Source organism: Plectropomus leopardus, chromosome 11 (genome assembly GCF_026936395.1).
Source record: "Plectropomus leopardus strain MGB_pleo_1.0 chromosome 11, ASM2693639v1, whole genome shotgun sequence".
Lineage (NCBI taxonomy): Eukaryota > Metazoa > Chordata > Actinopteri > Perciformes > Serranidae > Plectropomus > Plectropomus leopardus.
In genome coordinates, this window is record NC_142186.1 from 13370787 (window position 1) to 13386536 (window position 15750).

Genomic DNA, 15750 nt, shown 5'->3' on the forward strand with positions numbered 1-15750 from the left:
AGATAACTGTTACTGTTATTGACAATGGAGTCTAGCTTTAAAGAGAGCATAGGTAAGCTTCACTTTTAGTTCAGTTTAAGTATAAATGTTTTACTGAAAAAACACAGGTTTAGGGAAGTACTGACTGGATAAATAAGACTTTGATTGCACTACACGAGATGTGTGAGAGCTTGTAAACAATGTTTTGATATAGTTTTGCTGTTTTACACGCACCTGACTTCAGTTCATCAATATTGCTTCCCCCTTTTTCCCCATACACCATGGAGGAATGCAAGCACTGTTTTCTTCACAAATTCAAAGTAACTGGGGGTGAGTAACTAATATACAAATGGTCATTTTATGCGTGAAGTATACTTTTAAAGGCACCATGTAGTGGCTAGCAAAAGAGCAGGCATAACACATTACAAGCACACAAATTTACACCTTGAACTGAACTTGGAGTTTTAAAATGTTTATTAAAAAAATAGAAAAACTTACATAAAAAAACAAGGTATACATCTATATGTCAGTCATTTACACATAACCCATCCTTAATTACACATATTTGAGCAGGGAATTTGGTTCGTGACAATATGATGTAGCAACCCATCGATCGTCCTCTACACGGCTTAATAAAAGCAGCATTGAAAACGAGAGGATAAGGCTAACCGTATCATGTTGATTCCATCAAATCGGTGTGCAATGCATTATAATAATGACAGACTTAAAACATACTACCTCCATCAAATTTTGGTTCTGTGAATGGCTCTACCAAAACTCCAGTAACGGTGAATCTGTGACATCCCAAGCTCAAGTCCTCGTATGGATTGCTGTGTAAATAATGTAGCTTTGAAACCTTGTCTTACAAGATGTAGGAATACTGACTTTAAATATGGAAGAGGAAATTCCCTTTGAAATGTAAGAACCTCTTGCCTTTTATAATTATGACTTCTGAATTAAAAAAAATAAATGTTGTGACATGATGTTAATGTTAACAATCATTGGCTGCAGTAGGAGTCTACTCCTGGAGCATACACCTAGAAGCTGGGTGTAAAAATAAAAGCCAAGTAAACCTGGCAGTGCTTATAGAAACAAACAGAAAGCTGGCTTCGTACAGGAAAAAGGGCAGATTTGGTCATTTAAGAAGGCAGTTAACCTGTTGCTCTAACAGAATCAAAGGAGATATAAGGCAGAAAAAAAGCACTTTGCTGGTAATAAGTAGCACCAACTATTTTTGAAATGACATGAGTAAACACTGCTGAAGGTGCATTTCCAGTACAGCCTACAGTCTATCAAGAGGAAATACACCCAAATAAAAGTCAAACTACTAAACAGAGTGACATGGGTTGTGATTGAAAAACATATGGACAGGTAGTTGGCAAAATTTCAAGTGATCATAATGAAATGGTAAAGTAAATATGAGTAAAATGTTGGCTTCATGTCATTTTTGGCACATTTTTATGTTGCTTAACCATAGCTCCCCCTTCTGCTAGAAGGCTACACACACACACACACACACACACACACACACACACACACACACACACACACACACACACACACCTCTTCAAGGCCCTTAAATCCATCTATTGCACAGATCAATGTTGTCTAAAAATTAAAAAAAAAGCAAACTTATAGTGGGGAAAACCCCTAAAATAAACCTAAAATGTGAAATAAATTAAATAAAAGCAATTATTGCACATGAACGCAACAAACATAAAATAAGGTGGCAATGTTTACAAAAACAAAACATAGTAGTGCCAATGTGAACAAAAAAAAGCCCTCAGTGACAAAAATAAGAGAACATATGACCAACATACAAAAAAAGGAAACACTTTGTACATTCAAACAAGTCATCACAGTTTAAGCACTTGAGACAAGGTCCGGTTTGTGCCGTCACACCAAAAACATCAAGTCAGCATTGCGCTGCATAGGTCAAAAAGGTAGTGCTTCGCTTCGGTCCAGAGTACAATTGGTAGGTGATAGTCCAAGCTGTGAGAGCTCTGAATCAAGAGCGTAGCCGATAGGGAGTTGCATTCAGAAGGCCAGATGAGCCCAAAACCTGATCAAAAAGGCCCAACAAGTGTCAAAACTTCAAGAGAGACCAGGCTTAATAACCAGTTCAGTACTATGGCACATGATGTTGCTTTCTAAGGTGTTCAAGTTGCATGGAAACTCAATACTTGACCGAACCCTTCAGCATACCAGCCAGTCTTTAGCAGCTGGACAGCGACACTGGTGAGAAACCCAGTCTGGCAATCAGGAATTCCTTCATCAACTCAAAGTCTGTGCTGGTGTGCATCAAATTTAGAGGAAGGGCCTCTGACTGTTAGGCCGATGTAACAAAACGAGCAGCTAAGACTTTAGGCCTTTAAAATTGCGCCTTCACCTGCGAGAGCCTTGTAGCATCACTTAGTGCTTGCACAATGCTAGCAGAGATCAATCATTTGACACTTTAGGAAACAGCTTCCCTTGACTTGTGAGTTCCAGGAAAAAGTCAGTGTTTCTTAGAGCCTCCAACAAAAAGCAAGTGTATCATGAATCCTTCAAACTCCTCACCACCAAGACTCATGATGGGCTAAGTGAGGCCTTCAAAAACCAGTGCCAGTCAAGTCATGCATGTCTTTCATCTGCTCTGGTTAAGAGCAGGAAGATTGTCCCTCTTCCTGCGCCGCCAGGTGTTGCGGTTGTACTGCTGCTGGTTCCTGAAACCCGGAGCCGTGTTATGACCCTGGGGAACAAACTGCCGCTGGGGACTGAAGTTACCTTGAGACTGATTTTGACCTCTGAGGCAGCCACCTTGGTTGTGCTTGAAGCCAACTTTGTGCGGATCAAGAGAGCCATGGGAATTGGACCTAATGGTGTAAGTATGGCTATGCTGCCCTCCCATCTGAGGGTGGTGGAGCTGGTGGAGGGGGCTGGGGAGAGGGCTCGTGGAGTTAGTGTGCTGGGAGACGTGTGCAGCTTGCGACAGGTGACGGTGCACAACACTGATTGAGGGTGGATTCTCGTGGTAGAACTGGCAATCGGAGAGCGACGGGATGGTCAGGTTTTCTGGGAGAGACATCTGGACCTAAAAAAAAAAAAAAAAAATCATGCAGAATATGCAATGAGAAGTCTACCAAGAGTGAAGTGTTTGCATTGTTGAAACATGGTGGGAATTATAAACTAGAAATCATATCTCACTGTCAAATTAGATTTGATATGCGTATTCAAATTGGGGTAAATGCAATAGTTTTCATTCCCAAATTAAACATGTATATTGTCTATTAGAATGCAAAGGAAAAAATAAAAATGTCAGTGTACTGAGTTAACCCTTTGAACTCTGCAGCAGAAATGGCCTGACAGTGCCTACATTGCTTATGTTGATGTCATTTCTAAAAAAATCTTCAAATGCTGTTTTTCCCTAAAATCTACACCTAAGCTGAAAAGATTATGCAAGTATTGAATTTATTCCATAAATTTAAATATATATTACAAAAATCTGACAAGTTTATTTTGTTAAGTTTCACAAAATGAATACATTGAGCCAAAACATTTCTAAACAATATTTTAACTGTGTACATAAATTCCTTTTTGAGATATGCTCAGTTTCATGGACAGAGTTCAATGAAAATGAGCACATCAAAGCTATCTGATCTAGTTTAATTATTGATTCCTCTGGCTGCATGGTGGGGTTCTGCATGCAACATACCATAATGACATCATCACAAGTATACAATGTGATGACACTTTCTGCTGTTTTTAAAGGATTAATAGGTTCTACACTGCCTGAAAAGAGAAATGTTAGTATAGGTTGATGTTTTTTCTAAAATCTATGAAAAGGAAGAAAAAAATGAAACCAACCTGAGGCATGGTGTGGAAGCCTGCAGGATGTGTGGCCCTCAAGTCAGTAGCCATCTGGATTACTGAATGGACTGAGGCCAGGGTGAGGGGGTGGAGCTGGATAGCAGCATTACTGCTCGGGGGGGAATCAGACTCCTGGAAAAAGACATGAAGGCACAGAAAGCATTAGACCATTGCATTTATCTCAAATTGTTTGTTTCTCTCACACGTTGCCAAAGTGGCTGTGAACTACTGAGTCACAAGTGTTTAAATAGAAGAAAAAAATAATTTGGCCTTACGATGTCACTCCCGGAGGAGGAGGAGGAGGAAAGTGAGCATGCAGAGGATGATGATGAGTGGTGCTGAGGGCTGGGGAGGAAGACTGGAGAAGGTGAGGGGGAGTCAGCACTGAGAGGGGAGGAAGTGTCTCTCCGGTCCTCCACAGAAACCAGCATCAGCCTGGCGAGGTCCTGCTCACAGGTCTCCACATCTTGGACCAAACAGAATACTAGTGTTTAAAAAAGTTTAAGCACATTTGACAGCGTCAGGTATATTCACGACATCATTTGACTGTTAAAAAGGGGAAATATTTTGTCACTGTGTCTGAAGTCTTCACAAAACACAACTGCAATATAAATGTTACAAAATAGATGCAAACATACGAAAGATTCCCACAAAGTTACCATGGTTCTCCAGCTTGGCATACTGCTTAGCTCCCCACTTCTTAATTGTCCAGTCTCTGTAGGCCAATACCTCTGGGCTGACTTTGATGATGCGTCCTAAAGTACTGCAGCACAGAGAGAGGTGTAATCCATAATGCTGCCAAGACAAACTCAAAACTAGTGCTGAAAACAAACACTGCAAAAGATAAGAAAATATGTAATTAATTAAGAAACCAACCTGTCATATTCTTTGTTGGGGTAAGCGCGTGCGAGAGGAGACACTCCATGACTCAGCACCATGTAGGCAAAGTCAAACACCTGCTTGACTTGCAGGACACCATACGAACTCCTGCCCACGTCGTTCCCTGTGACAGCCACAAAATGAAAAATATATAGAGATTACACACAGAAGCAGTTTTGGACAACATAATATATGAATGACATCCTCGGTATAAACTCCAAGGAAATGTGTAAGAGCACTCAACATCTAGGCTTAACAGTGCCTGATCCCATCCTGTTCTAGAGGAGGATTTGGCAGTCAAATCAATATCGAATTAGATATAATTTTACTCGCAAATGTAACATACTTGACACAATGGCAACTACGCATCTACGATTTGAAACTAGAACTTCCAACAATTTCAGTGAATTTGGCAACATTTACACTATATTAGGTGTTGATTACAATTTTAACACCATTTGTCATGTTTCCCTATGTAAATGGGCAGATGATACATTTTGCCTGTTCGCTACTATTAGTAATATGTTATTGATATTATGCCATTAATGATTCTTCTTATCGGTCTTTTTCTTTACCTATTCCCTTATTGATTCCTGATCAATTTTCTGTGGGGGATAAAATTAGGCATACACAGGTTTTCATTTACGTATTCCTAATTAAAGAAAAAAAATCTGCTAAGTCTGCCTGCATGGCACTTATGTTATCGTAAGCAGACAAAGATTTTCTTTGATCATGAAACCCAGTGTTACAATTCTCGAAATAATCACTTAAATGTGCAGACTACGGCACAGTGACAAACCTGCCGAGGCATATCTACGTGATATACTTCTGGCATATGAAATGTCTGCATCCCGCTGTGCTTTATCTAGTGACACATCTGTCACCAGTATTCAGGTGTCATCTTACAAGGGATTACTACTACCAATCAGAATAGTGATACGCTATCTATTCACCTCATACATGAGGCTCTGCCTCTCACACACACCCACAGGTAAGGAAAAGCTGTTATTGCACAGGTACTACTGCGGTAATGTCATTCGTTGCATAGACTGATTTTTCTATAACAACTGTAACACATAGTATGTTGCACTGTCTTGTTTCCTCTTGAGAGAAGCCACACTTTTGACTGATTTCTCCTCTCTGCCATTACTCTCTTGTTGCCAGTTTCTAGCAGTTTAGACACAAGTTTGATGTCATTGTTTTGCAATAGGCAACTGTCAGAAAAACATGCCAAACAGACAAATTGGAACCGATTCTCAATTCACATCCCCACACGTGGAATGCTGAATTGATCATGTTGATCACCACTTATGCATCAATTCAAATCCCAATCTGACCTGGCTGTATTGGGTCTTCTATGCAGAGCATGGATGGCCTGTTTCCACTCCCCATGGCTTTGAGCATCTCCTCCTTACACAGGTAAGCCCCTCCATTCTTAACCCTGATGCCGGTCTTCATGTAGTTGAAATCGCGGCCATACAGCTCAAAGAACTCAATCAGCAGGATGCCAAGGTTGATGTTGGCCCGTCGTGTGTCAATTCGAGGGTGTAACTGTGATCAGCAGAACAATAAGAACTCATTATCTATACTTTGTAACCAAATTTATAAGCAACTTCAGCCAGGGTGAGTCCATTCACTGAATAGCAAGAAATATTAAACTTGTAATATTTTGTTAATGTACCAAGCGACACTATGTGTTGGCAACAACACAAAACATTAATAAAATCAATCTGATGAATCACACACACAAAATTATCTGAATGAAAAGGTGAAATTTCAGCACTGTGGACACATAAAAAATAGACCGCAAATAATAACTACTTTTGTAATCTACTGTTATCACACACAGATTCAAAATACATGCTATCACTGTGCTACTGAACTCATTGATCTTTTCCACAGTTAATGTTAATACCCAGCTATGGATCTTCCAAAGTTATTTATATAGAAACTGAGGAGCTATACAAAACACTGACCTGGGTTCATTCAAATTTAAATTTACTCAACAAGAGTGCAAATGGAATGTTATTATGTGGTATCACTATAAGCATATGATTAATGTGCACAATTTTTCCCTTTTCTTTATTTCTCATACAGATTACCATCTAATTCACATTTGTGTATTTGTTACATGAATGTGAATGAAAGCAGTCAACTTTGCTATTTCCTAAATCTTACTGACTGTTTCAACCATGTGTTTTTTATGTTCTTTCATATGATGTCATGTATGAAAAGACCTAACATAAACACTGTAAGAACACTAGCTGATCGCTGTAAACCAGTTAAATGAACAGCATTTGTATAGGAATGATTCTGTCCCAAACTTTTTAATCCATATAAGCAAATGATCACTGTAACTGGAATCACGTTTAGTGGTTTCCACTGTATTTAACTCCAAGAAGATTACAAAAGACTAAATGCGTGAAGACATGTCCCTCGTTTTATGCACAGATGTGGCAATTTTGAGGAAGCACTGTAACAAAATGCCAATACTGAGAGCTTTCTGGTTGATTTGACAAAAGATTGATTATTTTTGTAGCAAAATTTGCATAGTTTTTAATGGACAACTTATTTTTGTTGATTTAACAGACGTGTGTTTACCTGCAGGAAGCTGATGGCCATTAGTATAAGACTGTAGGAGCTGATGCCTCCCGTAAAGACTTCATTCAGATCCCTTTGCAGCAGGAACTGCTTCAGGACAAAGATCAGAGGTGGTAGAACAGTGTACTTCTACAAGAAAGAAAGAAAGACAAACATTAGACACAAATAAAGAGACACCACATTTGTGCTGAAAATGATGAGTGTTTACCTTAAGATAGCTTTTGATGAACTGTGCTGCTTTAACAGCTGTCTCTACATTGAAGCTGATGTCCACTTTGACTTCAGTTTCATGGTCGGTAAGCTTGATGATTGGCACCTGAAGACAGGACAAAGAGTCACTTGGGAATCAATCCAAAGGTTGGTGAACCGATCAATATTTTATCATTCACAATGAACTAACTAACACAGTTTCTTCAGTTATGTCATTGACTGGGACCTAATATTGTAAACCCAACTGTGAGGGTTCCCAAAAAAACACTTTCAACTCTCTCCTGGTGACCTACTGTAGCTTTGTCAAGGACCTTGATGGGATACGGGCCCGCCACATTGTGTTTCTTCAGGGCTTGTTCCAGTTCCTGCAGTGGGGGATGATCCCACTTTCCAAACACCACCAGGTCAATGTCACTGATAAGAAAAACACAAATTACTTTGTACCGTTAAAAGTTTTTTCCCTAAAATATGTGCACAGTGCACAGTGATGCAGAGGTCACTGAAAAACAAAATATTAGATTAGGGTCTAGTGTTATGTTGTGCAACTAATAAAGGCTTCTGGGAAATGTTGTGTGAGCACAATGTGACCGCTTGACAGATTAGGACTTTTAAAGGAACAAGATAAAGAAAGAAGAAATTCTAACTATAACTGCAGGTTTCAGAGAAGCAATATTTCTGTCTTCAGCTGCAAAAAAAAAAAAAAAATCTGCTCTTGACCACCTCTCAATGCAGTTTCTTCTCTAAGATAGTACACGTATACAAAGTAACTTAATGAATTAACGTATATAGAAGCAGTCATTTTAGGAAATTAGTACATGAAGTGGTTATCTTTAAGACCTGGTCCTAATGCATAGTCAGTTTTGCCGATCATGGAGTTCAGCCTAAACGAACGATTGAGTGTTAGCTGAATACAGTGGTGTGATGCTTAAACAATCATTGAATTAAATAGCTGCCTTATTACCCCATTGAAATCCCTGTCATGACTGCTAGACTGATAAATAATTCCAACAAACTTTACATGGAAATGATTTAACTGCTGTTGTTTATTTGCAGAACAACTACCCTGAAAGCAACTTTTTTTCCCAGTATTGCACAGCACTAAACTCAGTAATTCTAATCACAATGAGACCTTGAGAAACATACTATACACGACAACACCATGAGAGCACATGGCGAAAAGTAAAATCTGAATTTCCTGTAATGGGGTTGTAGATTTGCCACTGAACAGAAATACTGAATGCTGTATGGAATCATGTTACTGAAGCTCTCTGACATAAACATACCCTCCTAAAAATAATGATCCTTCTTCCTCAAAACTAGCATGTCAATGAGACATTTAAAAACACGCCCATATAAGGTCAGACTATACAGGACACACAAACAAATATTACCTTGTTGGAAGATAAAGTCCTGTGCTGAAGCTGCCAAATATCTCCACCTGCAGAGTACAAGACACATTAATACAAGCCTGATTTAAAGAGGCAACACATTATTGTAACCGTTATTAATTTGACTGTTCGTGTCTTTGCTGGTTTGACCTTTGGGTATTGGCACTGAGACTATGATATGAATTTGTTTTATCCCTTGTACATTATTGCTTAAACAGCAAGTTATAGTAAAGTCAAACTAAATAAATTGTCTGCAAGTTTACTGCCTGGTGTGTGTTTGTGCTTTCTCATACCAAAGCAATCGGTTAGGAGAGAATAAAGGAAGCTAAAAAATATTGAAGTGATCTGTAATTCCTTTTTGCTATGGTTGTTGTGGCTAAACACGCCTATGACCTGTACAGAGAGACTTGCATCATAAAATGTCAAAGAAATCCTCAATTATTATTGCCATTAAGCCAATAGTTTGCCATTAAGCAAATAGTTTGGGGAGGTGTTATCAGGTTAACTACCAACTTTATAAATAAGTCTCACAATAACACAAAACTACAAATTAAGTACTGCAAAACATAAAATAATCAAAGTTTTATGTCATTCTGATATTTTATTTGTCAAGCTCAATCAGTTTGCACAGGTGAGCATGTTTTCCTGTAAAGTTTAATTCTTCACATTAGTTTCAAGTCTCTTAATAGTGGTAAAAACTATAATGTAAAATAACTGTATTTTCTGGTCATGAACCAAAGTCCACTAGAAAAATTAAACATTTCTACTGCTAACACATATTGGTCTTTGGAGAACCAAGAGGCCCCGTGGGACCCCCCCTGGGCTATGATTAGCTCAAAATGTTTACAATGTTAACAAAAAGCCCTTATTTGTTACAAAGTGCACTTTGTCTAACATTCAGTTGGCAACATAGAATGGAAAATAATTCACTAATGTTACTTTGGGAGTGCACGCGACATGAATAATGATTACATCTGGCTGACTGTGTTTGGACGTGCAGTGTAAACTGGGCTGTTGACTGCCACCAGCGTGGCCAAACAGGATATGTGAAGTGCAGTAAACCTCCAGACACACTGACGGCTGAGTATATAAGACAATAACATTGATTTAAACAGCCCATGGCAGATTTGCAAAGCAATTTGCAAAGCAATAAACTAAAGTCAATACAAGAAGAAATAAAATGTTGAATTAAAAACCAAGGTAACACAGTGTCAGAACCTGCGAATGAAAGACAATAGTAAATGAAACTTAATGCAAAATTCTTTTGTAAAAATGTATTCTAAAATACATTTCTATGTAAAATGTGAAGAAGCCTGCTCTCGTGTTTTGTTGTCATACACTGTCACCCATAAGAGTTTAAACACCTGATCCGGCACAGGGGGTGGGGGTCACCAGTTAAATTTAACTTCTCCTTTTAAAAAAATGGTCAGTCTGTCTGCATTCATATTTGAAATGGATTTGTACAGAGAACAGTTTACTTAAGAATGCACCACTAATCAGGTTCACTTGTGCATTTTTAAACAAACAATCTAATAGGCCTACAATGAGTCCCTTTTCCTCTAAAGTTTGTAGTATTCAGTCCGATCAGACAGCGTGTCAGAAAAAGGGCTGATTATATTCATGGTCCTGCTCTGTCTTCCTCATGTATCTGAACGACAGCAGCTAACACCACCTCAGACACATTATTCATCTCAATGCTTACAGGGTTTCTACATCTTAAGGTAAAATAATTTAAGACTTTTTAAGACATTTTAAAAGCCACTCGCAGTGACATCTAAGACCAATTTTACAATAACCAAAAATGAAACAAAAACAACAACCAAAAGACAAACATAAACTAACATTTTTTTAGTTAAAAACAGTATGCCCAACCGTTTATCGTGGCATAAAACCTAACATTTTTGGTCAAGTGAAAAATTTAGATTTGGTGGTTGTAAGAGGTAAATACCAGGCTTTTAATGGTGATTTTTATTACCGATCTTGTGTGTCTCACTCTGTATGTTAGATTATTCCACTTCTTTAATTACTATCATGAAGGGTTTAAGAAGAGGGAATCTGTAAATTATTATTATTTGAAAAATGGATGTTACCAATTTTTTGGAGATTTTACAATGCAACTACAGAAAAAAAACACTATAAAATCCTACTTCCCATGTTTCTGCATTTTTAAGACTTTTGAAAGATTGATTTAAGACATTTTAATAGCAATTAAGGTCTTAATTTTGCATTAATGAATTCAATGCCTTTTCAGGCTTTTTAATGATCTGCTGGAACCCTATGCTTACTTAAAAATGACCAGGGTTGAATCAGCAAGTATCAGCAAAAAGACAATTAAACTGATTAAAAGTCATCCATTTCACTGTTACTCAGAGAACTCGTGTTACTATAGAGTTTTTAAGGTCTTTTAAGGACCATCACAAAATCCGCTACGCCTTGGTCAGTACTGTTAAAGAAGGTTTTGAGTTCAATACTTGATGCAGCAGGAAGCTGCGACTTACTGACTGTTTAAACTAGAAGGATGATTAGCAGCACATCTGAAAATTGTACTAAATAAAGGCAAAGGGCAAAAGAATAAAATGACCTCAAGAACAGAGTATTGTGGTACACCTCAAGTAATCAACTAAAAATCTAAAACAAAGGTCCCAGTCTCACAAACTGTAAAAGCCAGATGGATTTACTGCTCCCACAGACAGGAACCACAGCTTGGGTAAGCTCTGCCAGCCCATTAACACTCACCCGTGCTGTGGGCCACAAGTCCTTGATGACACTTTCTATTCTGTTTACAACATCTCGTCTCATGGCCTCCTCCTCTGGTCGCGGTGACATGAAGTTAAAAAAGTCCACGATTTCTTCATGGAGACTGTAAGGAATCAAGGGAGACAGGAAACCTGGGATCATGGACCAATATACAAGAGGAAAAACAGTGTGAGCACTGTACAGTATAAGCAGTACTGCTGGATGTGTTTGAGAAACAGAGAAAGTATCAGGCCTAGGCCTAACGAAGACTATACTGCTGTTAATACTCAAAAAGGAATCTTTGAAACACTGAAAAAAAAGAATAATGCCTCAAACACATCTTTACTCCAAGACACTTAAATTTAACTTAAATGTCCAGTGTTTGGGATTTAGGGCCATTTATTGCCTAACTGGTATAATGCTCATAACTGTATTCATCAGGATATAATCACCCAAAAATCATACAGGGATGTCCAAACTTTTTTTGAGGTGGGCCAGATTGAATAATGTGAAAACACCTGGGGGCCAGCTGCTTCTCGCATCAAAAGGGTTCAGAAGAAAAAAAAAAAGATTCCACAGAAAAATGGGACAAACGCAACCATTTTCATCTTTCAATAACAATAAATTTAACTTTACAGCAGCTCTTAAGAGCGGTGGTCCCCACTGTCGCCACTTCTATGCTGGGACCATGTCTGCTGTCTAGCAGGATATGTTGTTTGCTTGTCTGCTGTCTATTTATAAAAATAAAGTTCTGCCTACATAGTTCCTACTTGGTCAGTGTTTACAAAGCTTATGATAGTCCTATCATTGTAAGATGAAGGAAAAAATGCAAAGTGATCTTGCTTGTATAACCAATATTGTGTGGCCAGCCACATATAGCATGTCTTGAAAGTCAAGCTGAGGGCCATTTTAAATCAGTCCTGGGGCCCCCGGGCCAGACTGTGGACATGCATGTGTTAAAATGAGCCATTTATACCTACATAAGGAGCAGGTCCTCTTTCATGGAATAAGCCATGTAACCTAGAACAGACAAATCAAACACTGGCTCTAGATACGGCCATTTGCGTTTTTGCATCAGCCGCTGTTGTTCTGCAACTTCACCACTAGATGGCATTAATCCTACACACTGGACCTTTAAGCATTTTGCAAACTACTTTCATTGCTAGATGCACATTTGTGCAAAAGTATTAGGCCACCTTAAACTTCAGTATTTTAGCAAGGTTATAATGACCTTATATATTTATTTTGCAGCAGTCTCTTTACTAAAATAAAACCAGAGCATACAGGAAATACATATACAGTATATGGGCAGACCATATGAGATTTACAATACTTATCTTCTGTTATATCTGAAGATTTAAGAAAACTTCAAGATGGTCTGCCTCAGAGAGTTCAAGAGGAGCTACATGTAAAGACAGGTCACAGTAAATATTGACCTCTGTCTGAAGAAGTCATTTTGTTCTGATTTTTTGGTGTTTTAATGCATTGAACAAGGTCTTTGTGGTATCTGTATCCTTATAAAGAGAAACTAAGAAAAAAATAGATAGATGGTCATTACAACTTTGCTAAAAGAACAAATGTACGGTAGCCTAGGGCTTTTGCACAGTACTGTATATTGCAATATACGAGAAGGAAAGGCAGAATTGTGGAAATGTTTCTTTAATACTGAACATATGCCCTTGTGAACCAGTGTGCATTAACAGCTGCTCTTTTTGATAGGTGAGTTTCTCTCGGAGCCCCAGACCTCACTTGGAGAAGCCCTCCATAAAAACCTCCTCTTTCTATCCTTACCCATTGATACCCGGGCTGTAGCGCCTGGTCTTCCACAGGCTGCATGAAGAGTCTACATGGTGTCCACTGCAGCCGTAGGACAGGAGCGGGTTGATGCCGTGGAAAGTGTTGGCTCTGTTCAGATGCCTCCTGCGGCCGGCTGAGTGTGACTGATAGTGGTGGTGCTTGTTCCCATGCTGATTTTTCATCCCGGTGGGGGTGTGGCCGCCAGATTGTTGCATGCTGCGACAGTGTTGCTGAACAGTGTGAAAAGGCGGAGGGGGATACTGCCGTCTGAGATTGTTCTCGTTCAACTCGCGCTCGCCGTAGTGTAAAAACCGGCTGGCCTCTTCTGCGACGTTCAAATTATCGATTTGCAGAGAGGAGCCGGAAGGCGAGGAGCTCTCGGCCTCCGAGTCCAAAGAGGACGAGGACGGTGACAAGGAGCCCTTCCTCCGGACATTCCCCCTCTCTCCGCCGCCGTCTCGCTTCGGCAGTTTCCCGAACACACACCCCGGCGGCGGTGCTACATTTGTGCAATACTCGCCGTTTGACTCCGTGGAGTTTGCATTTTGCGCTGCAAAGTTGCGCTGGTGGTGGAGGTGGTTGTCGATGCCGGAGTTAGCCCCAAATCCCCGAGGGGTTTCCCAAATGTGCATCCACAGGGAACTGGCAGGTCCCTTCTGCTCCGGCTGGATCCAAGCGGTCCTGGGATCCATTGGACTCGAGTTTGTCGAGAACCTCTTCACGGAGAAAATGGCGAGCAATTTGGCAAATTAAACACTTGGCACTCGAGGAAACAAATAAATCCTACCGCGCTGATTTACTTGTTATCCTCGAAATGCTTCATGTCCAGGAACTGGTTTGGTTTTTCGAGCGGCTTGTCCAACTCCACTCCCCATGTAAGCCAGCCAATATGGCGCACCCAGCAGCACGGATCAGCGTCTACGCATGTCTGAGGGATTTAAATCTCTGAACACACCCCTCGAGACTGAAACATGCGTCAAGTTAACTGTCAGACAACCACACAGGCCAGAAGAAGACGGAAGCTGAGCTATTTAATTCTTTAAAAAACAACAAAAAAAAAAAAAAAAACAGAAAGACCCACATCCGACAACACGTAAAAGACAAAATTACAAAGGAGTGTAAATGTATTTGTAGTTAACAAATATACTATTCATATTATTGATAACATATTTATATTTTTCATTTATTTTCACATTATATACTTTTTTAAATTGTCTTAATTTATGTCCATTTTTAAAGCTGATGCCATAATCAGACTAATATCACCACCATCTTTACAAACATTCTCTCACTAATAATCACGGATGGATTACTGAACTGGCCTACCAGGCAAGGGGCCCAAAGTGTCAGGGTGGCCCCGTGGCCTCTGCTCGCAAGATGTCACATGTACCAGCCAGGAGGAGACTCAAAATGACCTCAGGAGACACAAAATAATCACAAAGAATGTATAACACACAAAAGCATGTATATTTACTACAAAGACATGCAAAACCACCACAAAGTCTGCTTGCATGGCTCTTGTGTAGTAGGAGGGGTGGTAGGGCCCTTTGCATAGCTTACCCTTTGCAAGGGGCTCATTGTCTCATAATTTAACCATGCTAATAATAGCCACTTGTAATATTCCCTTTTAGGTTAAATACAGAATCAATTATTATAAATTTACATAAAACGAAAAGAAGCATTACAAGAAGTACTTTACACCTCTGCCATAAAACTAGAACGATGTTTTTTTTAATTTATTCATATAGATTGTTAAACAGAAGTGCAGCTATCCCAATTTGAGGATTTTTTCAAACTCCTGTCCACATGTTCAAAATGATTTCTTAAAAATTGTTTTATTTAGTCAAAATAATGTCCTTCCTTATATTATTTTACATTTCAGTGATAGGACCCTAAAAAATGTTTTCTTAATGTAGGTATTAGGTAGAAGAGGGTGCATATATTTTTGATTCAAACGTTGGGGCTTTTATTTTGAAGGCTAGTCCCGGAAATCGTAGCTATTATATGTTTGACTTCTTCTCATAGATCAGACCAGGGAGAATAAAACGTGATAGTTGTAGTAATTTGCCTGGATCATTAGTTGCTGTCTTTATCACTATTTTTTAATGTAAATGCCAATGTTGTGGTAAATGACTTTCAAATATAAGGTATAAACAGCAGGGTTTGTTTTGTTTTTTTTTGAGAAATGTAGGTTTGTAAATGACCTATTCTCACATATGCTAAAGATGTGTATGAGGTCAGTATATGAAATAGTTAACCACAGAGGGCATCAATGCAATAACATACGGTATATTCATTTGACACAGGTAGA

The 15750-nt window shown here is 39.0% G+C and overlaps 1 protein-coding gene across 2 annotated transcripts; it reads right to left on the bottom strand.

The window, feature by feature from the left end:
• Positions 1-435: 435 nt before the first annotated feature.
• On the bottom strand, positions 436-14363 carry LOC121946289 (terminal nucleotidyltransferase 4A-like). 2 transcript variants are annotated; one of them, XM_042490792.2, is made up of 12 exons: positions 13434-14363; positions 11643-11766; positions 8910-8956; positions 7812-7932; positions 7517-7624; positions 7309-7437; positions 6045-6258; positions 4705-4831; positions 4488-4591; positions 4104-4294; positions 3826-3960; positions 436-3052 (listed from the first exon to the last, which is right to left on the bottom strand). In XM_042490792.2, the coding sequence occupies exons 1-12, from the start codon at positions 14129-14131 to the stop codon at positions 2606-2608; spliced, it is 2445 nt and encodes an 814-aa protein (XP_042346726.1). In that variant the 5' UTR covers positions 14132-14363; the 3' UTR covers positions 436-2605. The 2 variants fall into 2 exon arrangements, with proteins under 2 accessions (XP_042346726.1, XP_042346725.1); XM_042490791.2 differs by having other exon boundaries at positions 4104-4312.
• Between the last annotated feature and the right edge of the window lie 1387 nt (positions 14364-15750).